Genomic DNA, 26,983 nt, shown 5'->3' on the forward strand with positions numbered 1-26,983 from the left:
CTTTTATAGGTGATTACATCAAAGTCTAGAAACAAAGTATCTTTTGTAAAAATGTGCACAAAGTTTGTGGCCAAACTGCTAGAATGTCAGTTTCTATTGTGTGAAGAGGCTGAACAGCAGCTGGTCCCATGGCAAATGCATCCCAGGCAGCTGCTGACTGATTCATTAGAATAAAGTCGATGGGCTGAACAGAAAGTTCCCTAGGAAGTCTGAGAGGCTCAGCTTCGTTTTGTACCAACCCCGTGTCCCAAAGGCGGTTTCTAAGCATCTCGGAGAGAATCCTGCCAGTGGGAATCGACTGTAGCTGACCCCTGTGAGGCGGCAGCGTAAGGAATGTTCTTGACATAGAGGAGTACTTACTTCCAATCAGCGTGGTTGGAAGAGGAAATTCTCCTTCCTGAAAGTCTCTGGGAACAGAAAACCCTTCTTGGCCATCTGGACCGTGCCTCTAAATCATCAGTGACACCTGATCTAGGAAATTAACCTCTGCAGGTCGCTGTTTACTCAAAGAGAAGGCTAGGGGTTGGGCTGAATGATAGCTCAGTCTCTCGTAGAGGCCCCAGGGTCGCTTATCACGAACCCACGACGTGCCCAGGGTCGCGCGGGGGCGGAGGACGATTTCTCTGCTGTCACACGGGACACACACATGTCACTCTTAGCCCCTGGTGTGTTGTAGTTCCGAGCACCACCGCCACGTGAGCGTCGGGGCCGGGTCCGTCCTTGTTCCCCGCGATCCCGACCCCGAGAGCGGTGCGGGAGTGTCGCAGGCGTCCGACCGACAGTCGCGGAGGGACTGGACCCATTTCAGCGCGCGCGTCTGTGGGCCCGGGCGGGAGAGCCGGCCGGAGGGGAGGAGCGGGAGCTGTGGCCGTGCGCTCACCGGTCACAGCCTGGCCTCACCCCCGCCCACCTCCCCTCGGACTCCGGGACCCAGGTCGGGTGCCCCACCGCCGACGCGTTAACGCCCAGCTGGGCCCCTCCACGCCCCGCGGGAGGCGAGGTCAGCCCGCCCACCCCGGCTATTGGCTCCGGAGAACAAAGGGGCCGCCCCGCGGGCTTCTCCGATAGGGCCGAGCTGGTCATCTGAGCAGCGCAGCCAATCAAGCAGCGGGGCGGCCCTGGGGATGGCCAGGCTCGCCAGCCAATCAGGGCCCCGCGCCCGCCCCGCCTGCCCCGGGACTGGCAGGGCTGGGGAGCCCAGTGCCCAAGTCGCCCCGGGGTGGCAGTTCCCGTTAACCTTAGCCACAAAGTCAAAGGTATTTATTCCCGTCCTCTTCCTCCGAGTCTCTCTGAATCCGGGCGGGGAGGGGCGTGCGGAGGGACGGACCTGCGGTGGGGCCAGCGCCCGGCCCCGCTCCTCCCGCGCTGCCTCCACCGGCCGCGGGCTGGAGGCGGCCGCGGGGCCCGTGGGGTCTCCTGAGCCCCCCGCGCTCCGGCCCCGAACTTTTCCCACCTCCACACAGCCCGTGGGTACAGGGACCCGGGTCGTGCGTGGGAGGGGCTGCAGGCCGAGGCCGAGAGCAGGAGGGGGCCGGTGAGAGCCGCAGGAAGCGCGTGGGGAGCGGGGGGACTGCGCCCCGGCCGTCCGGGCGCGCGCTGCCCGAGCGCTGTCCCGGTATTCGGGACTTGTGACAGTCTCCCCAAAAGGCCGAGCCTCTGGAGGGCAGCAACCTTAGTGCTCGCAGCAGAGTGACACATAGTAGGTGCCTAATACACCATTAAATGAGTGGGGATAAAGGTTGGGGGGAGAACAATGAGAGGGAAGCACCACAGACCTGGGTAGCGTGTGTGTAGCAGCCTCCCCGAAACCTCTATTCTCGGAAAATGGGCACAGGAGCCAAGATCTTATTGGGGTTGGGGGCGGGGGCGGGGGCTTCTTCCCCCGGAAAGGCGAGGCGTGGACACGCGGCTCCCCGCAGCGCTGCGGGCCAGGCGAGCCCGGAGGGGGACGTGCTCAGCCCGCGCTGGGCTTGGGCGTGGTCAAAGCCCCAGAGGTTGCGGGGCAGAGGGGCCCGGAATGTCTAGGCTATTCATTGTGGGCCCCTGTGTTCGTCTATAAAATGAAGAGATTAGAGGGTATTAGTCTACTTTCAACGGTAAGCTTCCATGATTCTGTAGGCTGTTTTGGGCTTACATCTCTTTTATTTAAATGTTCCTTTATTAAAATTGTCATTAATGGTTTACAGCACGTGGGACCATGTGCTGGATGTCGGGGAGAGAGAACCAGTCCCTGTGTTAAGATGTTTACCATCTTGTTTTGGAGACAAATTATTATTATGCCACGTTGATGGTGCTGGCTTCGGTGGGTGCACGGGTGAAACAGAGAAGGGTCGCTAACAGCCTGGTGAGTCCAAAAAGGCTTCCTGGTCACAGTGATCCCAGAGGCAGGCTGGGCACAGGATTCCAGGACTGGTTACAGGTGTGCGATGATGTGGCCAGGACAGAGAGCTTCAGAGCGGGACGATGGGGCACGTTGGGGTGCAGTGAGGAGAGGTGAGCAGAGGCCAGGTGTTAAATGGTCTTGCCAAGAAATTTTTAGCTGAACCTGAAAGCGCTGAGGACCCACTGAAGTACCTTAAGCAAAGTAGTAACATGTCCAAATTGCCGTTTTGGGAAACTTGAGTGCTGGGTGGTGGATGGATTGGAGGTGTGGTCTCCAGGAGAGAGGCGGTGCGAGTCATTCTTAGTGAGCTCTGGCGATTAGGGTTTGTGCTGTGTGGTAGCGAAAGACGGTGGCGTTTTTTGAGAGGACTGATGAAGACACTGTCACCCCTGGGAGGCAATGGAGGCCCAGGGCAATGTGCAGACTGCAGTGGAGGTGGTCCGGGCCCTGCCCCTGGAGAGGGTTAAGCTGAGGAACCCAAGGTTTCCCAGGGTGTAGTGGCCCGGAGGGAAGAGCATGGTGAGGATGTGCGGAAGGACACCTGATGGCTGACTCTCGGAGGCAGAGAATGTCACCTCTGGGCCTCGCGTTCCTCATCTGACAAGAGGGAAACACTCCCAACTTTTCCAAACTCCTTTGAATGCAGCATAGACTGAAAAAGCGTGTATAGATTAAAATGTGACACCCGTTCAAAGTGTTGTTAGCATTTGGTTTTGTCCCTCGTCTTCAGATCAGGTAATGGGGGTCCAGGCCCTGAATCCAGGCTCCTGAGTTCTGGATTTGGGTGGCAGAATGTGGGTGCTGCTCTCTCCTCTAAAGGGAGATGGGTGAACAAAGCCTGGGATGGTGACGCCATGGTTATGGTACAGGCAGGGGTGCAGGGGGGCAGGGGGTGACTGTCCCAGCAAAGTTGCGCATGTCAGGCAGGGGGAGGCAGAGGTTCTGGAAGCAGGTGCCTCGCGACAGGCCTGGGGTCGAAGTGGGGACCTCCAGGTGTGGACGGATGTGATGACCAGGCTGCCCATGGACCTGGTTCCCAGGGAAGGCTAGCAGATGCCAACTGAAGTCACTAAACCGGGCGCTTCCTACCAGGGCAACCCTGTGGTACAGTTCTTACGAGGTGGGGAGTCGGGAGAGGATGTGGTCACCGCAGTGACCTAAAAAGAACTCATCTCACACCTTGTGAACATTTTTCAGAGTCCTTTCACGCTGTTTCCCCCACTTGATATATAACAGTTCTATACGCAGGAGCAGGCATTATTTCCATTTGCAGATGGGGAAACTGAGGCCCAGAGAAGGAAAGTGGCTAGCCTATGGTCACATGGCTAAGTAGAAGCAAACCCCATTCCAAGCTCTCAGCACCCCCTACCCCACCCCACCCTCCATCTTGGGCCCTTTCCCCTTTGGCGTGGTCTTCATGTGGGAGGATGGCCTGCCCTTCCCCCTTGCTCCGTGGCTCTGGCCTCTCTCCTAGGACTGACAATCACTGTCAGTTAAGATGCAGGGGGCAGGGCTTGGAAGAGGGTCACGATGGGGGTGCACCCTGAGGAGAGGAGGGAGGCAACCTTGAGTCGCAGAGAGGAAGATTGCTTGCGCAGGGGCCCTGGAGGGGCTGGGGCTCCCACTCCTTGTGGGAGTGGTGGCAGGACGCTGGACGCGGGATGCAGGCCGGCCGTAGGTGGTGGAGGAGCCGTTCCCCTGGCCTGGGCAGCACCTCTGGGCCTGCTTGTCTGTCTGTGGGCGTGGTCCTGGCAGCAGCTGCCCCGCCTTTCCAGGAACAGTGTAAAGCCGCTTTGGGCGATTGGTGTGTATGCCCTCCTTGGTCAGAAACTCTGGAGGAGAGGACCTTGTGAGGTCTAGTGGGTCCAGGGACAGGACACGGAAGCCTAGAGAGGAGCTGATTGTCCAGAGGCCGGCAGAGCCCCCCCCCCCCAGGGGACAGGCTTCATGCTGCTGGCCTTGGGAGAGGGCCTGGGGGAGGAGCTATGGTCCTGGGGGACCAGGCTACCCTGGTTCCGTCCCCAGCACAGTTGGGGGATAAGACCAGTGGAGTTCACCTGAGCTGAACCTTTGAGCCTCAGGCCAGCAGAAGCTTCCAAGGCTTCGAGGCCAGCCCCGCTTTCTTTACCACTCCTAACCCCCGACTCCGATAGGCCAGAGGAGCCCCTCCTCCTGTCAGGCTAACCCAGGGCTGGGGGCTGACCAGGGTCGAGGAGCTGCCCTCCCCTGCGCTGCTCGGTTAGGTAAATGGCTTCACAGGTCGTGCTGGCAATAGACACGTGTCCACGCCCTTCCTCCTGTGAGGCCAGCTCACGTTGGTGAGCAGAGTTTGGGGTTACTGTGTAGGCACTGGGGCCCCTGAAGATTCAGAAGCAGCTTGAAGAGTTATGGTTTAGGAAGAGTGAGCCAGCAGTGGGGGCGCCTTAGAAAATGTGGGTGCGGATTGTGTTCAGGCCATGATAATGGGGCAGAAAAGACACTGCGAGTTTATAGGGTTCAGAAAGTATAGTGTTTCCGCAGACTCCCCTCACCTGATGCTCGTAACCAGCCTCCAGAGCAGGTCTTTCCAGTCACTGCACGTCGGGTACTCAGGCCTAGAGGTGACGTCACTTGCCAAGGACAGGTGGGCTAGAACCTGGGGCCCCCAGCCTTCCCGGGGAGACTGGGCTGAGGAGCCCGCCCTGCGGGCTCAGGTTCACAGGGCGAAGGGAAGGGCCTCCCGGTTGGGAGCCCTACAGGCCTGGCCTGGGTGGGTACTGGGCTTGCTGAGCAGACCCTCATTCTCTTTTTAGGGCTTTCTGTCCCTCCAGCTTCCCCCCGGCCAGCTGCAGCCTCACTGGCCTCTTGCCACCCTGTCCCCCCAGCACAGGTAACCCAGCAGGTGACTGTCGCCATCACACTCCCTCTGCTCTCTGCTGGCAGCTTCCTGGCTCACTGTGGATGCTTCGCTTCCATTCCCTCCTCCCTGAGTTTTCCCCCTGGAGCAGTGGGCCGGATGGGATGCCCCAGGCTGAGTGAGGGTCGATTCCCATTTCTGTTTCCACCAGGGCGCTGTGTGGGGATTTGTGCTCCCCGGCTTCACATCGCACACTTGTGTCTGGATCTGCAGGTGTGTCCGTGGGGTGTGAAATCCTCAGTTTCTTTGTACTTTGCCTGGTACCGGTGTCCTCAGGTGTGCGGGTATCTCTGTGTTTCTGCATCTTTGACTTTTGCTTACTTCGCTGTGTTAGCTGTTAGATAGGATGTCGCTGGGCGTGCCTGTGTGTGATTTCAGTGTCTATAGGAGTGTCTCGTCATATGCCTATGGTTGTCTGTTTCAAGTGAAATCTCCACTGACATTAACTGGAGTCGGTTTGCCAGGCAGAGACCATCATCAACTCCTGAGGTATTTGTTGTTCGTGACGCAGCGTGGGGCCTGAGGAGCCCCCTCTTTAGTTCGTCCTTTGTCTCATTCAGTCAATATACGCTGAGCGCCTTCTGCAGATCAGGGAGCGGGCAGGGCAAGGCCCCTGCCTTCCTGGCGCTTACGGTTTAGTGCAGGGCCGCCCAGGAGAACCTGCTGAATGTGACATGTTCCTCTCTGCTGACCGTGATGGTAGCTCTGGCCACATGTGCCTATTGAGCCCTTGAAACGTGACCAGTGTGAATGAGAAACAGAATTTTGATTTAACTTACATAAATTTAAAAAAACCACAGCTGGGTATAGAATCCCCATTCCTGGCAATGAGGGGCTGGTCGTCTAAGGTCTGCTATATCCCGTACCTTCTCGTAGGAGGTGATGTCGTCCAGGGAAAGGGCTGTGGCTTGGCCAGGCCGAGCCCAGAGGGGTCCTGGCTCCAGCATTTACTACTGGTGTGACCTTGAACCTGAGTCTGTGAAGAGAGATGTGCTTGGCTGGTGGAAGTTCCAGGGGCCTGCAATGGGGAGGATGTGGAGAGACCGGGTATGTCCCCATGCTGCCTCTCCCCCTGTGCCCTTTCTCCTTACCCCAGCTGCTGTCCGCCCCCTTCCTGGCCCCAAGTTCTACGAGACCAAAGTTCCTTTGTTACCTTCCCCTGCCCCCAGACCTCACCACCTGCCATCGGCCACAATCCGCACTTTGTGTGGTCTGGCAGTTGTCATGGCAGCTGCCCCAGGGGAAGCCTTCTGGGTGAGGGGGGGGCTGTCATCTCAACTGCAGCCTGAGCCTGTGGGCGGAGGGCTGAGGCCAGAGCCAGGGGCTGGAAAGGGGGCAGTGACCCCTCAGGGCCCTGTCCTGAGACCCGTCCCCTGCTCTCCCCAGAACTTGCTGGCGGGGAAGGGAAAGATCATCAGAGGTTGGAGTTGGGGCCAAGCGGCCGTCAGAGACTCAGAGACTCGGTCTGGGCTCTGTTGGGGGTGGCAGACTGGCCTCCACTGCCTACTGTTTTTTTGGCCAGGGCATTTTGCTGGGCAGCCTGCTTTCCGGGTTCCAGGCCAGCTGAGTGATGTGTCTGGTAGGTTGGGTGAGAAGGGTGGGAGAATAAGAGAGAAGGGCGGAAAAGGAGCAGCTTGGGGTGGGACGTACCTGGTGGCCTGGCTGACCTGGAAGGATGTGGCCGTGAGGAGGGATGGTCCACGGCTTAGCTGGCTCAGGATTTGTCTGCAGGACACCTGCTTGTCTGTGTTCCAGAAGTCCTCCACCTGAGCACACAGGTCGAGGTGGGCCCCTGAGATAGGGCCTACCTGTCCCCCATCCTGTCCTTTGTACCGCTCATTTCTTACTCCTTCCTCTGGGGCCCGTGCGAATCCCCTTTCTTCCATGTCCACTTCTGTCTTACTTGGACCACGAGCCCTGGTGTGGCCAGGACGGAAATACCCAGGCATCAGGAGGGGCTGCCCAGGTAATTCACTGGGAATTGTTCCCCAAGATTGAGGCCTCTCTGCCACCCGAGGCAGTTTTTAGGTCCTAATGCCTCCTGGAAGACAGAATGGATCAAGTAGGACTGATTTAACTGGGCTCAAGGGGCTTCTTGTTGTGTTGGGGTTTTTGTGAGTAAGACCAAGCCCCACCCTCCGTCCTCACCCTGAATGGTGGATCCACCACCCATCTGAGTCTCCCCAAGTAGAGGTGGCCCCCCTGTGTGCCAGTCCCCTTTAGGGGGACATTGGTGAGAGGCTTCCCCAAGACGTGGGACACAGAGTGTGACCTGCAGGCAAAGATGGCGCTAAGGTAGAACACCAGCATCCAGCAGAGCCCCCCGCCCCCTCCCCCCTCCCCCCTCCCTCCGTGAGCTTCCCCCCCCCCAGTGAGCTTTTCCCTCCCCCCTCTCCCGCCTCCCCTCCCTCTCTGCACCACAGGAGAGCTCTCAGTGCCTGTAAGAAACCACAGTAGGAGTGTGGAACAGACCCTGTTGGGGAAACAGAATTAAAAGCCAAATCTCCTGCCAAGTCAGAAAAGCTCCCCACAAAAATAGGAGAGCAAGAAACGTTTTATTATTGAATAAGCCTTCCACCAGAAAGAGATGCACGTCGCAGGCCATCCGCTAGGAGGTGACAAAGGCAGAAAGAAATCTCACGTGTTGTTCAGCCCAGCAGATGCAGTCCATTACACACATGTTCCTAAGATGAACCCCCACTGGTCCTCAGGTCAGAGGACTGACCATTTGGCACACACAGTTCATCCTAACTTCACCTGGTAACAGGTGACCATCTATGTGAGCTAATGGCCTTTCTCCACAGGAAAAACAGACTTTTGTCCTTTGCAGCTTGGAGCCAGGTGTCCAGCCAAGTTAGACTCCCACCCTCTCATGGGGACTGGGAGACAGGGCCCTATCTCCCTTGATATTTACATTTCAAAGAGATGGTTGCAGATCCTAGATAGAGAGAGATAGTCCTGGGTTGTAAAGCTGGAAAGAGCCTTATTTTGCCTTTTAAAAAGATTTACATACATCTCAAAGGGGCAGAGAAAGAACTTACTACAATTAGAAGTTTTCTGAAGAAAATGCTCTAAAAGAAAGGGGAGGGGGTCACTTTCCCTTTTTTACACGAGGGAAAATGATTTTTCAGATTCTTATTTACCATTTCACGCCACACCCCCACCCCCCTTGGCAGGATCCAGATTCTAAGCCTGGATCCTTCCTCCAGGAGTGGCTGCTGGAAGGGGAACGGGGAGAAGGTAGGGGGACCCTTAGAATGGAGTCTCTGGGAGGCTCTCGAGGGCCCCAGGTGGGGAGCAAAATCGGACTGGGTGTCCGATGAGGGTGGCTGAGCCCAGGTACCCAGAAGGAGTACTGTCTGACTCCTGGAAAAGCTACGAGAGCTGAGCTGACAGCCATGGTCCTTGCTGGGCCCTTTGGGAGTGTGGGCGCTAAGGGGGTGCAGGCGTGTGAAACACGATCCCTCCCTTAGGAGAGGCCGTCCATGGTACTGGGTGGAGAAAATGAAGCCCTGGCTGCCTGCAGCCCCCATTCCGAGTGCGGGACAACCGGCAGCGGGTTGGTGCCACACAGTGCTGCTGCGTGCCCTCTGTGTGCAGGCTCCGTCCCAGGCCCCGGGCATTCCGCAGTGGGCACGAAGAGTTCCTGTCCTTGCGATGACAGCGAATATCACGGTCAGGTGGTAAAGTGTCACGGAAGAATGTGAGGTGGAGCTAGGGTTGTGACTTTACCCAGAGGAGCCAGGGGAGGCTGCTCTTGACATGTAGGCAGAGGTCCGAAAGAGGCGAGGGGGCCACGCGGAGATCTGGGGAAGAGCACCCCTCGCAGGGGCAGTCATGCCAAGCCCGAGGCGTCTGAGCAGCATGGCCTGTCCCCAGTCAGGTGCCAGGCAGTAAGTGAGCCCTTCAGGAAATGTTCTAGTAACACCGTGAGCGGTAAAAAAACACTGAGCCCCAGCCCTACCGGTGGGCTGGTCCCCCAGCTGGACTGTGTATGTTCTTGCGTGGAGAGCAGCCTGGGAGGGTTCGGAACAGAACCCAGATGGGGACTTTGAGGAAGGAGGGGTCGGTGACTTTGGAGGGATAATTTAGCCTTCCAAGGTATATGCACGACTTTTCAGGCCTGTCTGACTTACTTGAGTTTCTCCCATGCAGGGAGGTGTTTGGGGGGTGTCAGGTGCTGACAGTGCAGACCTGGGCCTCCGGTCTGGGAGCTAGGGGGCAGGGGTCTTGCCCCGCCCCTCCATTCAGCCACCTCTGTGATGCGGAGCATGTCAGGGGGCCTCTCTGGTCTCAGTCTCCTCTTCAGATAATAAGAATTATGCTTGTTTTACCTGCCAACAGGTATGTGTGCAATTGAAGAAAACCCTTCACATTTCAACAGGTCATGGAGAGAAAAGCTCTTGAAAAAAAAGGAATGCGTCCTGTGAGGTGGCGGGGGGACTGGGAAGCCCTTTCCTCCTTGTCCCACAGGCCAACTCTCTTTCCTTTGCTCCCATCTCACCCACAGACAACGGGCAGGGAGCGCCGTGCTGATGCCGTGGGGTCGCCGGGATGGAGAGTGGCCTGGCCGGCGCCAGCACAGGTAAGAGAAGATGGAAAGGTCCAGGCCGACCTCGGCCCCTCCCCAGGCTCGTCTTCTGTGCTCCGTTGTCCCCCTGCAGCTGAGCGTGAGTTTCTGCCCTCACCGGGCCTTAGTGTCAAATTGCAGGGTGGGACCAGGGCAGTGAAGGTTGTGTCCAAGAGTGGAACAGAGACAGACTATGGGAGCTCCCAAAATGAGAACGTGCAGCCCATGACTTGCCAGGCAAGGGAAAACGCGCGTGCGCACACCCAAGGAGAAATGTGCCAGTGGGGATGGGGGAAGCCAGGTTTTTAAGTGCTGGAACAGGGAGTTCACGGTGGTCACGCCAATCAAACATTGAAAACTGGCCGTGTGGGTAGGTGAGGGGTTAACACAAGCCCTGCTGTCGTCGTCACCACCGTCACCACCGTCACCACCGTCACCACTGTCACCACCATCACCACCTTCACCACCTTCACCACCTTCACCACCGTCACCATCTCCTCCCTCTCCTCCTCCTCAGTCCTGGGGTCACTCAGAGCTCATGGTCTGTGTCAGCTGGCCCACTTAGAGCCTGTCGTGAGGACACATAGCTCAAAGGCGGACGGTGTGCTGTACAGACACCACACTGTTCTGGGGCTGGGTCCTGACACAGGCGTCAGTGAGCACGGCCACCCCACTTCCCAGTGTGTCCCCCACTCTGTCACTTTGAACACTGAGAATACTCGGTGTGTGTGAGAGAGCTTGAGATATGCACCCGTGCTGACATTAACTAGGGCAACGGTTCCAAACATTTTAGCAGAGGACCTTTTCCCCATTTAAGCTCCACAAGTGGAATCCTAACTCGTAGGTGAGAGATGGGGTCTGCCCGGGCCCTCTCTCCACTCTACAGCAGCTTCTGGGGTGCCCTGTGGTCTTAGGGAGGAGGTGGGGAACACCAGCCGAGGCCCTGAAGACACAGAGGAAATGGGGACTGGGTGCCCCTTGCCAGCCCTGGGCCCCCCACAGGCTCCCGCTGCCCGCTGGCCAGGCTGAGGGAATGACTCTCGATGGCTAGAGTTTTCAGCCATCTTTAAAGCACCTTTTCGTTTTTGTTTCATGGGTTTTTTAAATTGGGGTAAAATATACATAACATGAAACTTACCATTGTAACCATCTTTAAGTATACAATTCAGTGGCAGTAAGTACATTCATTCACAGTGTTGCGCAACCATCACTGCCATCTACTTCCAGAACTTTGTCATCACCCCAGCAACTCTGTACCCATTAAACAATAGCTCCCCATTTAGCGCCATTTCATTTCACCTGACCCATTTAGAGTGTGTAAGAAATAGAAATGATCTTTTTTATGGTGACAAGGAGTGGTACCTTTGCTTTGGACTCCTTCGCCACAGGCAGGACAGGCCTGTTTTCCTCTGGACTGACCCCTGATCCCTAAGAAGTGCCCCATGACGCCTGAAGTCCCCGTATGCGCACTTCAGGGGGTCTCCACACACCAGCCCAGAGCTTCAGGGCTCCTCCCACACCCTGTCACTCATACCCGCCTTCTCCAGATGTCATGTAGTTGGAATCACACAGCATGTAGCCTTTTCAGACTGGCTTCTTTCACTTGGTAAGATGTATTTACATTTCCTCCATGTCTCTTTGTGGCTCCATGGCTCATTTCTTTTTATCTCTGAATAGCGTTCCGTTGTCTGGTGTGCCACTGTTTATCCACTCACCTACTGAGGGCCATTTCTTGGTCGCACCTGGTTTTGACAATTATTAACAAAGCTGCTGTAAACATCTTGTGCCGATTTTTGTGTGGACATAAGTTTTCAACTCCTTTGGGGAAACAGTTAGGAGAGTGATTGCTGGATCATATGGTGAGTGTATGTTTGATTTGTAAGAAACCGCCACACTGTCTTCCAAAGTGGCTGCACCATTTGCGTCCCCACCAGCAGTGACTGAGAGTTCCTGTGGCTCCACATCCTCACCAGCATTTGGTGCTGTCGGTGCTTTGGATTTTAGCCATTCCAGTAGGTGTGTGATGGTAGTATTTTAGCTTTTAATATGTAAGCCAAATTCTTCCTCACTCATTTTTAGAGTTTTCTGTGTATTTATGCAAATTGTAAATTTTACAATTTACTTAATTAGGATTACACTGAATTTAAACATTGTTTTGGAGCGAAGGGCTTCTTTTCCTTTTCATCTAAGAATATGATGATGCATTTGCCTTTGACTTACGTTTTCTTTATCCCTTCAGTAAAGTTTAATAGTTATTGTTATGTAAGTTTTACATGTATATTAGGTGTAGTCTCAGTTATTTATAGATTTTTATTGCCACTTTTTAAAAGTTATGAATTGTTATGTGTTTTTGTATCGGCAATCTTGCTGAAACTTTTATTTCTAATACTTTGTCAGTGGGTTCTCTTGCACATTCTAGGTTAGTAATTATCAGCAAATGATAGTTTCCTTTCTAATATTTATTTGTATATATTTCATATTTCCCCCTATCGCTTTGGCTAGTTCCTTCCACATGGACAATGTTGAAGAGTGGCAGTGACAGTGAGCACTTGTCTCATTCCTAACTTGAATCTTTTGTCTGTAGTTATAACATTTGCTGCAATTTCTAGTATATCTCCACTGTCAACCTATTAAGTTTACTGAAAACTTCCTTCCTTTCTTCAATTCCCCCTCCCTCTCTTTTTCTTCTTCCCTCCTTTCCTTCTTCCTTCTCTCCCTCTAGAAATGTTGAATTTTGTCTTATGACTTTTTCGCTCCTATTCAGATGGTATAAGGTTTTCCACTTTTTAACGTGTAATGTCATGAATTATACTGTGCCATCTCTGCTTTCATGGGGAAGAGCCCAGCAAGGTCATGAGACGTTGTTATTCTTTTAATATTGCTGAGCCTGCTTCGCTAATGATTTTGTGTTTATTCTTTGCGTCTATTTTCAAAGAATGGTAAACCTGTAATTTCCTGCCTACCCCACCCTCATCTTGTCTTGACACTGGGCCGTGCTAGCTTGTAGGCTCCCCCCATTCTTCCCCTCCTCGCCACTGTTACAGTTTATGTAAGCTGGGACGAATCCTTCCCTTGAAGTTTTAGTAGAACCTGTTTACATAGTTGAGTGACCTGTTGCCCAGTTTCAAGGTAGAACTTTAGCTTTCTTTTCAGTCTCTTCTGTTTATAGAGACATGTTTGTTTGTTTTTTACCTACTCTTGAGTCAGTTTTGTTCATTTATATTTTCTGACAAAACCATCCATTATATATACATATACATATATATGTATATATATATATATTTTTTTAATTGACATAACATAGTATTTTAGGATTTTCAGAATCCTTTTTATAGTTTAATGTTCCCTTTATCTTATAATGTATGCTTTTATCTTTCTTAATCCTTTCCACCTATTTCCTTTGGGCTTATTTTGTTGTCTTTTTAAGTTTGGAACCTGTTGTTTAGAGTTTCTCTCTCTCCTTTGTTCACAACGGTTTCATTTTACCTACTTTTTATTGAATATAAACTTTTTATTGAAGTGTAACGCAGAGAAACATGCATAGGTCACAAGCTCTATAAATTCTTATAAAGTGAACCTGCTGGTGTAACCAGTACCTAGCATCAAGAAAGAGAAAATGGCCAGAACCCCAGAAGTGCCCTCCTTTTCTCTTCCAATCACAGTGCCCTGTATACGGGGAACCATTATCCTGACTTCTAACTCATCGATTAGTTTCGCCAGCTTTTGAATTTCATATACAAGGAGTCATGTAGTCTGTGTTTAGTTTTTGGCAGACCTTCTTCATCGCGCTGATGGCCATGAGCTTGGGGAACAAAGCACCCCTGTAGACCTGAGCAGCCGTGTGTGGGGGGGACTCTCGAGAGTAAAGGGGACTATAGGTTTAATACAAGGTGACACTTGTTCTGGGAGCTGAGAACTTTTGGGCCGACTTTCTTGTTCTTGGTTTTGTTGAAGAAAGGTGAGTTTGCCCAAGAGCCGAGGTCTGAGCAGGTGAGGGGCTCAGGCACCATAGCTACAGCCCTGGAGAGGGCCCTGCAGTGACATGCGGCTTGCTCACCCAACCACTGAGGGCCTGGGCCTGGACGCTTCATAAGCTCCCAGCATGTGAGTGGATCCTCTTAGAAAAAGAACAGACGTTAGAAACGTGGCCACGTTCTGCTTGTTGCCTGGGTGAAAGACTCACTGGATTGGTGTCTTTCACGTCTCTGCGTCTCCTGGGCCTCAGGGTACAGTGGGTGGTCCTCACTTATCTTTCCTTTCTTTGCCCTTTGCCCTTCTCCACACCCCAAGCTGCCCCAACCTTCTGTCTTTCCTGCCTTCCGTTACTCTCTGCTGTCTCCTTTCCCATGAAAATCTTTTCCTCCTGCCTTCCTTCCTGTGTGCTCTGCCCTCCCAGCGCATCTTTCCCTTCCTCCCCTTGAGCAGTGACTGACTACCCGTCCTCTCTCCCTTCGCCTCTGGCAGATGGGCTGGCGATGAGGATCAAACAAGAAAAGCCAGAGTGGCTGCTGCAGACCCTGGCACCACAGGCCGTGCTTTGCAAGAAGGATAAGGAGAACATTTTCCAGCAGCGTCGGGGCCTCCCGCCATGCCACACCGTCGGGAAGCCGCGAGCCTTGGGGGGACAGGAAGAGACTGGGGGTCCCAGGTGGACCCCTCCCGCTGAGCAGGACGCGAGGCTGGCAGGCAGGGCTCCGGGGACAGCCTCGGGCCCCCTGAGCCGCGCGCTTTCTGCCGGCGAGGGTCACTTCGTGTGCCTGGACTGCGGGAAGACGTTCAGCTGGTGGTCGTCCCTGCAGATCCATCAGCGCACGCACACCGGGGAGAAGCCATACCCCTGCGGCAAGTGCGGCAAGAGCTTCAGCCAGAAGCCCAACCTGGCCCGCCACCAGCGCCACCACACGGGCGAGCGGCCCTTCTGCTGTCCCGAGTGTGCCAGGCGCTTTAGCCAGAAGCAGCACCTGCTCAAGCACCAGAAGACCCACTCTCGGCCCGCCACCCACTCGTGCCCCGAGTGCGAGCGCTGCTTCCGCCACCAGGTGGGCCTCCGCATGCACCAGCGCGCGCACGCCCGGGACCGCCAGGAGCTGCTCCGCGGTGCCGCGACCCGCCGGAGCTGTCGCCTGCGGCTGGGGCCCGCGCGGGGGCGCCCCGAGTGGGCCTGGCTGGGGCTCTGCCAGGGCTGGTGGCTCCCGGCGGGGGCCCGGACTCCAGTCCCCGCCGCCGCCGCCACTGCCGTGGGGCCGGACGAGCAACGCCAGTTCATCTGCAGCGAGTGCGGCAAGAGCTTCTCGTGGTGGTCGTCGCTGAACATCCACCGGCGCACCCACACGGGCGAGCGGCCCTACGCGTGCCCCGAGTGCGGCCGCCGCTTCAGCCAGAAGCCCAACCTGACGCGCCACCTGCGCAACCACACGGGCGAGCGGCCGCACCCCTGCCCGCACTGCGGCCGCAGCTTCCGCCAGAAGCAGCACCTGCTCAAGCACCAGCGCACGCACCTGCCGGGGGCCCGGGCGGCGCGCTGCCCCAGCTGCGGCCAGACCTGCCCCAGCCACGCGGCGCTGCGCGCGCACCAGCGCCTGCACGTGGCCGCCACGGCCCCGCCGCTGCGGCCCGGGCCCGCCGTGCTGGGTGCCGAGCCCCAGGCTCCGGGCCTCCTGGGCCGGTCGGTGCCGCCGCGTGGTCCCCCGCCGGCCCGGGGACGCGGGGACGCGCGGTGGGACGGCGCGCGGGCGGGCCTGGCGGGGCCCGGGGAGCAGCGCCAGTTCATCTGCAGCGAGTGCGGCAAGAGCTTCTCGTGGTGGTCGGCGCTGACCATCCACCGGCGCATCCACACGGGCGAGCGGCCCTACCCGTGCCCCGAGTGCGGCCGCCGCTTCAGCCAGAAGCCCAACCTGACGCGGCACCGGCGCAACCACACGGGCGAGCGGCCCTACCTGTGCGCCGCCTGTGGCCGCGGCTTCAGCCAGAAGCAGCACCTGCTCAAGCACCAGCGCGTGCACCGGGGGACCCTGGCGCCCACCCCCAGCGCCAGGGACGAGGCTCTGTAGTGCCCTTGGACCCGAGTGGACCCGTGGTGGGGGAATGTTTTTCAGGGTGCTAGGGAGAATGGCCAGAAACGGTGGCTTTTAGAATCCCAGGAGCTGAGACCCTACCTGAAGGCCTAAGAACAGAAATCCGGAAGTATCCCAAAGGGGGACCCAAAAGGTCCCTGGTGGGCTGAAGGAGGAGGTAAGATCAGACATTCCTTACCCTGGAGCCCAATGCATCTGGCATAGGTTGAACCGCTGTACACTTCCTCAGAGGTGGGACCCCAGCCCCCAGGCACCGCATGGGGGGCTGTCAGGGCTCTGGGAGAGGCTCCCTGGTGTGAAATGGCGCAGGTCTGGACTGGTCAGCTGTAGCACCAGCCGGTTAGACTGCTCTGTGGGACGGCCAGGCGCTGTCCCGATGTGAGCGTCCGCACACAGCGTTGTCAAGGATGGAAGCTCCAAGCTGTGGCTCGGGAGGGGCAGGCATATTCCCGGTGCCAAGGGCAGTGCCCAGCACTTAAGGCATTCAGTACCTAGCTCTGGAAGGAATGAATGGTTCTAGGGTCCTTCTCAACCCCGAGTGTCCCCCGGCCCTGGAGGCTGTGGTGGCTGCCTGACCCTAGGACCCGCCTGTGTGTGGTGGTCAGGCTGGGGCACAGGGGCGTGGTCCCAGCTGAGGTTTGGTGGCTTGGGGAGGGACGTGCAGCAGAAGAGAGCCCAATGTATTGCTCCTACTTGGTGGGCCCGGGGCTCGCCTGATGGCTGACGGTCAGCGGCTTGGATTCTTATCAATGCCAGTGCTGTGAAGAGAAAAATGAAGGACTGATGATGTCACTTGGTCTCGTTGTCCTTTGTAAGCTTCGCTTAGGGAACTGTGTGTGCTGTGAGGGATCCATTTATCCCAGGAGCAGGACAGGGGGCTTTGGCCATGAGCACAGCAACTCCCTACACCCAATTCTGTTTTTCCTTCCTCCAAGACAATGTGGTCTCTTCCCACATACCCCCCTCAACCCGTAGCCCCCAAAGGTCACTCCTCATGCTCTTCCAAAACACGGTCCACTGAAGCCCTGGTGCTGACAGAAGAACTTAGGGCTCCAGCCCAGCTATCTTCCCAGAGGAGAGGAGGGAATTGCAGAGAGGGTTGGGTGTTGGGGTACCAGGGTCTGATGGCTGGGAAGTAGGGGGGAAATGCGGGGACCCTAGCTGATTCTGTAGGAGGATGAGTTGTGTCTGCCTGCCTCCCAGGGGTCTGCTGCGGAGGCGGGTTCTCTAAACTCAGAGACATGCTACCCTCTCCAGGAAGTGCTGTGGTCACCCCTCTTTTCATGTTTCGTTTAGTCCCTTTCCTGTGGCAGGAGGTCTCATTGTTGTATCATCACAAAAAGACCTGTGCAGGTGATCTGGCTCCCCCGGGTCACAGTGCCGGTCCTGGGTGGCATTCTGCAGTGGCTGCTGCTCACGGTTCAGGTCTCTGACCACAAACCATGCTGTGTGAAATCCAACAACTGGGTGAGGTGTGCGCATCGGAGAGCGTAGCTCTCAGGACCAGCTGGAAACCAAAGCAGAAGGGTTTTCCTAGGCCCCTCTCTGACCCACACCAGCCCCACGTGCTCCCCTGTCTCCCCCTATAAAGCCTGCCGGGCCCCTGCAGCTCCTCCCCCCGTCTGCTCTGCTCTGGGAGGCCAATGGCCTTGGATCTCATCAAAACCTACTTCAACCATGGGGAAGGCTCAAGAGTCATATACTTCTTCCTCTTTGCCACTTAGCAAACCCTGAGACCAACTCGAGCAAGCCCACCTCCTCCAGGAAGGCATCCCGGAGGACCATGCCTGCATTCGAGAGCTGCTGTCTGCAAGGACGGCCCTGCAGAAACACTGGAGCCCATCAAATCAGGTGCTTGGGGGCAGGGCAGGCAGATGCAGAGACAGGTGGGCGGGATTTTCTGTACCATAGCTTGTGTTATTGCCCACAAGTGACCCATGTTCAGTGATCAAGTCAAACAGTTGCGTTGGTAGGATTGGGGGTTAATGAGGTCTAATTGTAGCTTCTCCCCCCTTGCCACGTCCTGAGAATGCCTGTTCACTGACCCCAGGTGACCGATCCTCTCACAGATGGGTCCTTTGGGTCACAATGGGGCTGGGGCCCAGTCCAGCAGAGTACAGAATTCCTGAGGTGCATGTCCCATGGACCAGGTCAGGAGATGGCACAGCACTGATCCATTAGATAAACCTGCTGTGTGCCAGGCACTGTGTCCGATTGCAGGGCGGCTGCAATGAGTAAGCCACTGTCTTAGTGAGCTCAGGCTGCACAACAAATACCACAGGCTGGGGGCTTCACACCATCCGGAAGCTGGGACATCCAGGATCAAGGTGCTGGCAGATTTGCTTTCTGGTGAGGGCCTGCTTCCTGGCTTGCAGACGACCCCCTGTGCTCTGTGTCCTCACATGGTGGGGAGGAGGGAGAGAGAAAGCACAAGAGAGCATTCTGGCCTTTTTTCCTCCTCTTATAGAGACACTGAGCTCATCAGAAGGACCCCGCTCTCATAACTTCATCTAAACCTGACTGCCTCCCAAATGTCCCCATTCCAAATGCTGTCACGGTGGGGAATCAGGGCTTCAATATATGAATTTGGGGGGGGGGCACAACCCAGTTGCTAGCAGTCACAGTCTCTACACTTATGGAGCTTTGTGAACCTTATGAAAAATGGTTTTAATACACACCCAGCCTTGGGACAGTCGATAAGGACAGCTCTTGAACAAACTGCCAGCCCCGGCACTCGTAGCAAGGCTTTCTTATTCACCCATCACCGCGACAGTCAGTGACCTAGGCAGGCAGTGATACAGGAAACGGGGATGGGGATGGTGGAACGTGTCCACCAAGTCACGTCTCTGCAGGGCTGCCAAGCTCCTGTTAGCTGAAGCCTCTTCCACTGTCACTGTCACAGGATTTCCAAGGGAAGCCAGGCACTGTCAACCTCAAGTTTCATTCTCTTTCATTTTAAAATAATAACACTAGACCAGAGAATATTTAGGAAGAGGCACAGCATACAATCAAAGACAAGAAGATCAGACCTATCCTAGTGTTTTATAACTCAAACTGCTCCAGAGCACACTGAGATTAGCAGGTGGTCGAGGGGAACAGAAAACCACCAGGAGTAAATAAATCAAGATCTTTTATTCTGTCCACGGCCAGGTAAGTGCAGGTGTGCCGTGTGGACCCGCGGCCAAGCTTCCAGCAGGCCAGACAAGTCGGTGGGAAAAGGGTTCCCAGAACTACCCGCACCCTCCTTGTGAGCTGTGGTCAGGAGCAGGCTGGGAGCTGGGAAAAATGACATAGGTCCTTGGAAAATAGTCATTTTCGGCCACCAACGTGAGCTTCAAGTCAGTGGCGGGATGGTCAGCCTCCTTGGGAGGGTTTGGGTCCCCATTGCCCAGCCCCAGGGAGCTGTCCCAGGGACAGAGAGCCTTGACGCTGGAGGGGTGACTGCTCAGCAGGTGCACTGACTGGAGACAGTGCCCGGTGGGAGTGGGGGATGCTAATGGTTTGTCAAAGAAATACCCTTCATCTTTTGACAAAAGGACTGTTGGGGCCCAAAATAGTATGTTCTCATACATTGTTGCTCTTTCCTGATCCCAGCACAGGAGACGGAATGAATGGTATCCCACAGAGTGTCCCTTGGGATAGAAAGAGAAAGGTGTGTCCTAGGCTCTTCAGACTTGGGGGGAGGGGCCCTGGACCAGCACTGTCCAGGAGGACTTTCTGTGATGATGACATTGCTCAGCGTCTGTGCTGTCCAGCTCCATAGCCACCAGCCACATGTGGCGACGGAACACTTCAAAATGTGGCTAGGGAGGCTGAGGAACTGAATTTTACATTGGATTTGATTTCAGTAAATTTCAATTCAAATAGCCATCACCTGGCTCCTGGACAGGACAGCCGTAAAGATTATGCTCCTATTGAGAAGAAGTAGAAATGTTGTCTCTTTCTGCAATCTAGAAAGAGCTTTCTTTTATTTTGGGGAATACTGGATGGGGTCGCATCATTCTGGCTTTGCCACTGAAGCTGTAGGACTTGGACAAGTAGCCAGTGTAAAGCATGTCATCCGGTGCCGGGCACACAGCGGGCATTCAATAAGTGGTAGCTGTGGTCATTAGTGTGATAACCTCCGCATCTGGCTACTTGCACAGCATTTGCAGAAGGGCAAGTCGTGCCTTGGAAAGAGAAGAAAAGGGTTTCCCCAAACACAGTTCAGTCCCTGCAAGCCATGACCCAGCCCCAGGGGTAAGGAGGCCGGCTGCAAGTGTAAGGCTGAGTTGGTGTCATAGGCCACGTCTTGGGTTTTAAATTCAAGGAAAGAGAACTTTGGAGCAGACACAACATCTCTGGGGGGGTCTGTGCAGGTCTGCCAGCCCGCAGGCTGTGGCAGGGGCTGTAGCTCTGCCCGCAGCTCATTCCTTCCACCGTGTAGCACCCTGGCCGGCAGCCACAGCTCTCAGGTGTACCCTGCAGACGGGCGTTCATTCATGCAACAGACATGGACTGAGGGTCTGTTGTATGCTTGTCACTTGGGGTCCAGAGATGCTGAAAACACAGTCTGTGCCTTCTGAGGCTCACAACCTAGAGGGGAAACAGGTGTGCTGCATCCCAGTTGGAAGCAGCGCAGGTGCTGTGGAGAAGGACGTTAGTGACCACCGTCCAATCCAGGGAGAGGGGAGAAGACGCTCCCAGGTTTCACCGGGAGCGAAACCTGGGGATGCAGCTGGAGCAGGAGCTGGAGGATGGCCAGGCTTGTATTTATGAGAGCAGTGGGAGCACATGGCGTGATGGTGGTCCACCTAGGGGTGGCGTAGGGGGTACACTGCAGGGCCCTGGGCAGGGCTCTACTGAGCAGTACATGCCTCTACCCACAGGGGAGCCAGGGCCAGCCATTCTCTGGGACTCAGTGGCTGCGTGCCACCCAAGTCTTGGTTAGCGTCCAGAGCCCAGCTGTTACATGAGCCTCGTGGAGTAGTGGTGATGGCCACCTGGCCAATGGCTCTGCCTGTCCGAAGAAGCATGGCTCTTTTGCAGAATGTTTCCCATTGCCATTCTATTGTGTTCATTGCAGCACGTGAAAACGCAGAGGCGATGTGGGAGGGGGTGTATGTGTACGAAACCAGAGAAACGAAGTGACTCAGTAAAATCGCGCAGTGACAGCAGAGAACAGGCCTCCCTGTCCTCAGCCCTCAGCGCTCCCACTGAGAGCGGATGAGTTTCAGGTGGTATTTTCAGCCTCCCCCCTTCCCTGTCCCTGCTCCCCCTGCCTTTCTTTCCTTTCTATTTTGACACAACCTACCTAGACAATGCTGCTAAAAATATAGGCGACATCCTCAGGTATATTACTGATTCTGATTTTGAAAATCTGGTCATTTATAAGTGTCCCCATTTCTCCTGTAGCCTACATGAGAGGTGAAAGCTGGTTTCTCTGGCAGGTGACAACTTTTGTAACAGGAGCTGGAGACCTGGGAGGTGTGACTGTTGCATGAGCAGAGCTGCAGTACCGTGGGTGTGGGGGGTGTGTGGGGGGAAGCAGAGGGGGTGTGGGCTATATCAGTGGTTTGGGGTCCTGTTGTCAATGCCATGGGAGCTCTACCCTTGGCCCTGGGTACCATCTATGCTGGTGGATTGATTCCTTGGGGCTTCCCAGAACTCCTTCCCTGTCGCTTCGATTTGAAATACCAATCTCCTTGGGATGTCTAGCTCATGAAGTCCCACAGGCCTCAGTCGGGTGCGTGAGGCACATGAATCGGGGGCAGGGGTATTCCAGACGCTGAGTAACCCAGGTGGACCTGCTGAGATAGGCAGGTCCACGGATTGAGCTGCGAAAGCAGGCAGGCCTGGGCCCCAGGTGTGGTGTTGGGAGTAAGGGGTTGATTGTTAGGGCCCGGTGGAGCCCACCTGGAATCCTTCAGTTCCCGGCTCTGAAAGGCACCTGTTGGGTGTAGGGGTCCCTCATGAGGCTGGGCTAGCGCCTCCAACAGCCCCATCCACTGCCTGCTGTGAGGAGCCCTGCCTTGCGGAATCCCAACTGCCTGGGCCTTGTGGAATCCCAACTGCTCCCCAACACGGCACGCTACAGAGGGACCACGGAGAAAAAGGCTAGTTCACGTTCCTTTAGCACTTTTAACTTTCAAAAAATCACTTTCCCTTCTGGCCTCAGTTTCTAGATCTATGAAATGTAAATCCTGAGGGACTTTCTCACTCCGGATGAGGTTATTACTTCTGCTCCCGGGCATCACAGCCGGTTTCTGTTTTGGGGTCGAGGTACCAGAGTATTGAGGGGAGAGTGAGCTGGGTGGTGGGCCTGCCTTCTTATCTGAGCTCCGCCATGACAGCTGTGTGAAGCCACTCTGAGCTTCAATTTTATTTTATTTTCCCATCTATAAAATGGGATAATAATACCGGTATACAACCTAGACCACACATTATCATTGGAAGGCTCCCACGGGATAATACATGGGAAAGGGCTTCGTAAAAAGATATGTAATGTATATGTAAGGCGTATTGTTATTAAGTGACAGCTGGAAACTGGAATGGAGCTCAGCCCTGTCCACACCAGCTGCTTCCCCTGGGTGTTACAAGCAGCTCTTTTACGGGCGATCTCTGGATTCGCTTCTAGGAGGAGAAGCAGTAAGGCTATAATTTTTCTTCCACTTCTCCAGTCATCTTAGTGGCATTACCTGGCCATATAGGAAGGTGGGCTTTGGCAAAGCTATCAGCTAGGGCAGCTCCGATTCTGCCCCTTCTAGGAGCCCCTACCCTTCAAAGGCTGCGCAACAGGGGCGCCTGCCTTCACCCCCTTCTCTCTACAAGGAAGGCTTTGTACCTCCAGCGCTCCCAGACTCTTTCCTAGGCGCTGGGTCAGTTTGTGGGCCTGGCTAGGGTAGCCCTGCATCAGGAATCCTGAAATGGGAATGGCTGGGGCAACGGGGCCGGGGTGGGGGGTGGGGGTAGGGGGTGGGGGTTTGGGGTGACCCGCCCCGCGGATGTTTTGCCCCCGGAACCGTCCCGTGACTGGTTCCCACTCCTGCCTGGCTGGCTCAGGGCTCACATCCCTCCTTTTTCCGCCAGCCAGGTTGTTGTCGAGTTAGACCTCCCAGCCTCACGGGGCTGCTGTGCGGCTGCCGCAACGTTGGCGACTGCGGCGCTGCGGAGGAGACCGAGGGCTTGGGAGGCGGCGCCATGTGAGTCCCCGGCCGGCCGGGGCCAGGGCCGCGGCGGGAGATTACCGTATTTATCCAGGCCCGTGCCGGACCCTTGGGGGCGGGTCACTGCGGGCGCGCTACCGTATTTGCCGGGAGCCGCGCAGATCCTTTCCCGGAGAGGGAAGCGCCGCGACTTAATTACGTATTTATTCAGGGTTACGTGGTTCCCCCGGGGGTGCTGCAGGAGCGAGGGGGGGTGGGTGGGTAGAATTCATTCCCTAAAGGAGCTGGGGCTTGCAGTGGGGTGGGTGGGGTGGGTGGCGGCAGCTGGGTGGGAGGCCTACGTATTTTCACAGGGGTGGGGTTGCGACGCAGAGTTTACCATATTTCTCCAGGGTCACTCTGCCCCAGGAATTGGCAAGGTTGTGCGCAGGGGTCGGGTGGGTGGGGTCAGCTCTTCTGATACATGCAGCTATTTGATAAGAACAGCAGTTCGGGACGCTGGCTGTCTTCATGGGGGCGAGGGAGAAGGCCTGGGAGTCGCTGCGGGAGAGTTACCGTATTTGCTCTGGGCAGCGCAGACCCTAGAGGAAAGAGCCGCTGCTGGCGACGGAGGAACAGGGGCACAGCCTGGGCTGTGAGTGTCGGATGGGCTGGAGGAACTTGGGGGGAAGAGGAGGACCAGGGCCTGGGACCCTCTCGGTGGGGCAGGGTCTTGATCAGAGGTATAGCTGGGTAGACCGGGGAGACTGCCCAGTGACAAGGCCAGACAGACTGGCCAAGGGGACTCTGATGATTTGTCTTTGCAAATGTCAGTGCAGCTGCCTAGGGAAGCACTGTGGGTGGGGGTCTATTGCAAGTAGTACTTGTCCCTCTACTCGGGAGTGTGTGTCCCACCCTGGCCTGAGGATATAGAGAGATAGAGAGGGTATCCCTGAGACCCCACTCTACAGAGAGACTGACTGAGGTTGCAGTAAGCAGTGAGATCTGGCAGTGTGGAGAAGGCCTGCACAGAGGTCCAGGGGGTGCCTGCAAGCTTCCCAGGTGGGGATGGGGGTACACAGGGGAGTGGCCAGCTCAGCCTACCCTGGAGCTGGCCTCAGTGCTCTGCAGGAGCAGGAACCCAAGGTTTTTGGAGGTAGGGGGGTGGTGGCAGCAATCAGTGCCGTACAGGAGCAGTGGCCCTTTGGGTATCGATGGCTCTGGGGTGGCTGGGATGATGGTGGTGGTCATGTGCGTGTGTGTGTGTGTGTGTGTGTGTGTGTGTGTGTGTGTGTGTATTCAGGGAGGAGTTTAGTTGGTGAACAGCTAGTTCATTGAGAAGGGCTTTCAAAAGTGAGTCCGAAAACTGAGGGCCTAGTCCTCACCTTGCTCTGTGACCTTGGGCAAGTTGACTTCACTGAGCCTCGGTTTCCCCTTCTATAAAGTGGGATGCAATAAGCCCTGCCCCTTCCTAGGGTGTTGTGAGGACAATAGGAAACAATGTAAGAGGAATACAGTGTCCTGGAGAAGAGAATCCTGAGGAGAAGCGGCATGACCGGGATGGAGCTGAATTTGGGGGTGCTTGTTGAGCACTGAGTGTTGCTCAGGCTTTGCTGTGGGGACACCAAAAGGAATGAAGCTGAGCTGACCCCAGGAACTCACACTTTGGTTAAGTGACTTGCAAACCTCTTACAGGCATGCTTCATTTTGATAAACAAAGAGCTGCTGCCGTTAGTGCTGAGGCTACTTGCACGTTTAAAGGGTTTTTCTTTTCTTAAGCTTTGCAAAAAGATCTTCAAACCATCGGTGACCCCACTCTTCCCCCCAGATTGGGGATACACCTCCTTACCCCCTCCTTGAGAATATGGTCAGAGAGATAAGACATATCCAGGTGCAGGAAAACTTCCAATAGTAGGAGCCTCTGAATACTACTCATTGGCATTTATTCAATGCCTTGTACGCAGACACAGTGCTTGGTGATGGGGATAAAAGAACGCAGCTCGTGCTCAAGGCACGCACAGGCGAGCAGATGAGGTGGGATGACTGACCCGCAAGCAGTGAGAAGTGAGGGTCACAGGGTTGGACCACGTGGCTCAAGAGGGGCTGGAGAGGTCAGGGAAGGCTTCCAGGAGGAGGTGGCACTTGAGAAGCACCTGAAGGAGGGGCAGGATGTGACGAAGGGGTAGAAGAGAAAGAAGGCCATCCAGCAGGAGAACGCTGGCTCGAGCAAGACTGTAGAGGAACGGATGATGGAAGTTGTGCGAGGACCCTGGAGTGTCCTCCCCGAGGCTGGGGCTGGCTGATTCCCCCCTGACTCCTCTTTCTGCTTCTGCCTCTCCAGGGGCTGGTGATTGCAGCGGGCAGTGCCCATGACCGAGCTGGCATCCTCCGAGGGCGGGTCCCCTGCGGGGGACGGGGAGGAGGGTCTGGGGGACGAGCGAGGCCTGGTCATCCACCACCCGGCGGAGGAGCAGCCCCACCGCTGCCCGCTGTGCGGCCAGACCTTCTCGCAGCAGCCCAGCCTGGTGCGGCACCAGAAGGCGCACGCCGGGGCGGGCCGCGCGGCCTCCTTCGTGTGCCCCGAGTGTGGCAAGGCCTTCAGCGTCAAGCACAACCTGGAGGTGCATCAGCGCACCCACACGGGCGAGCGGCCCTTCCCCTGCCCCGAGTGCGGCCGCTGCTTCAGCCTCAAGCAGAACCTGCTCACGCACCAGCGCATCCACAGCGGCGAGAAGCCGCACCAGTGCGCGCAGTGTGGCCGCTGCTTCCGAGAGCCGCGCTTCCTGCTCAACCACCAGCGCACCCACGCGCGCATGCCGGCGCCACACCCACGCCGCCCCGGTGTCTTCGGGGAGCGGCGGCCCTACTTCTGTGCCCGCTGTGGCAAGAGCTTTGCACGCGAAGGCTCGCTCAAGACCCACCAGCGCAGCCACGGCCATGGGCCCGAGGGCCAGGCGGCCCATTTAGGCCGCGTGCTATGATGCGCGCGGGGCCCACGCTCTTCCTGTCCCGAGCCACGTCCGAAGCCCTTGGAGATGGCGCTGGGCTGCAGGCCCGCTTCTGGATGGGATCCCAGGAGACAGAGAAGGCTGGCTGGGCGTTTTGAAGGAGTGGGCCGCCCAGCTTTGCTGCCTCCTTCCACTCCTCCCCAGGACCCTCCGGTTGGCTGCACACTGCTGCTTTGGGCCCCTTGGAAGTTTTCCTCTCCTCCGGCTGGCCCAGCCTAGAGCAGGTAAGACCCAAGGGCCGGCCAGAGCCCCTCTCAGGCTTGCGGTGGCGAGGGTAGGTGTGTGTGGGGGTGGTAATATTGGGTGGGGACAGGTGGGACATACTGGGCTATGGTAGGTCTCTCTATGACCAACTTCTTACTAGATCTTCATTCCCCAGAATCCCAGAGTGGAAAGCGACCTGGAGAAGGCCACTAGCCATAGTCCCCAGGCCATTTGGAAGAGGAGGAGACTGAGACTTACCCAAGCTTGCCCCAAGTCATGCTTAGTACTTAGTGGGACCGCAGTGTAAACCTGTGCCTTGTTTTGGGTTCTCGACCCCAGGACCCTTCATCTTTCCTGCACCACCCTTGAGAGAGGCTCTTCCTGGTGGGAAAGTGGAGCTGTGAGGATGTAGGGATGTGACCAGGGAGCATGTGGCAGGAACCCGGGCAGGGGCATCGCTGGGTGATGTGGGTGCCTGAGGGAGACATGGCATCCACAGTGGGAGTTGGGAGGAAGGAAGCTGGGGCTTGAAAGGACCTGCAGTCGCAGAGCCTGGCTCCAGGCCTTGTACTGTGCTCGGTCGGTGCTGGGGACCCAGCCTCTGCCCTTCCTTAGGCCTTTGTGGCTCCTTGGGGTCCAGTTGCTCTCTGCCTGCTGCCCCCAGGTGGCTATTGCAATGTGGGCTGGTACTTAGTGGCTAAGATTAAGAGATTAAACCAGGACC

The 26,983-nt window shown here is 56.2% G+C and overlaps 2 protein-coding genes across 5 annotated transcripts in view; both read left to right on the forward strand.

Moving 5' to 3' along the window:
• Positions 1 to 1,124: 1,124 nt before the first annotated feature.
• On the forward strand, positions 1,125 to 15,910 carry ZNF775 (zinc finger protein 775; the record flags this gene model as incomplete). Of its 2 annotated transcripts, none has more annotated exons than XM_081038480.1 (3): positions 1,125 to 1,332; positions 12,352 to 12,390; positions 14,314 to 15,910. In XM_081038480.1, 3 exons carry the CDS (start codon positions 1,125 to 1,127, stop codon positions 15,897 to 15,899), a joined length of 1,833 nt encoding a protein of 610 aa, XP_080894606.1. In that variant the 3' UTR covers positions 15,900 to 15,910. The 2 variants fall into 2 exon arrangements, with proteins under 2 accessions (XP_080894606.1, XP_080894605.1); XM_081038479.1 differs by lacking the exon at positions 12,352 to 12,390 and adding an exon at positions 9,790 to 9,864 and having other exon boundaries at positions 1,155 to 1,256.
• A 32-nt stretch (positions 15,911 to 15,942) lies between these two features.
• Positions 15,943 to 26,983, forward strand: part of LOC308492949 (uncharacterized protein) — a 13,606-nt gene continuing 2,565 nt past the window's right edge. The window contains exons 1-3 of one of the 3 annotated variants that reach the window (XM_081038481.1): positions 15,943 to 16,080; positions 17,648 to 17,774; positions 25,389 to 26,320. In XM_081038481.1, the coding sequence (XP_080894607.1) occupies positions 25,417 to 26,028 (612 nt within the window). In that variant the 5' untranslated portion in view covers positions 15,943 to 16,080; positions 17,648 to 17,774; positions 25,389 to 25,416 and the 3' untranslated portion in view covers positions 26,029 to 26,320. Of the gene's footprint in view, positions 16,081 to 17,647; positions 17,775 to 22,981; positions 23,105 to 23,529; positions 23,703 to 25,388; positions 26,321 to 26,983 lie in introns of those variants that run through there. The other 2 variants (XM_081038482.1, XM_081038483.1) reach the window with 2 other exon arrangements.

The sequence above is a fragment of the Rhinolophus hipposideros genome (genome assembly GCF_964194185.1).
Source record: "Rhinolophus hipposideros genome assembly, chromosome: 25".
Lineage (NCBI taxonomy): Eukaryota > Metazoa > Chordata > Mammalia > Chiroptera > Rhinolophidae > Rhinolophus > Rhinolophus hipposideros.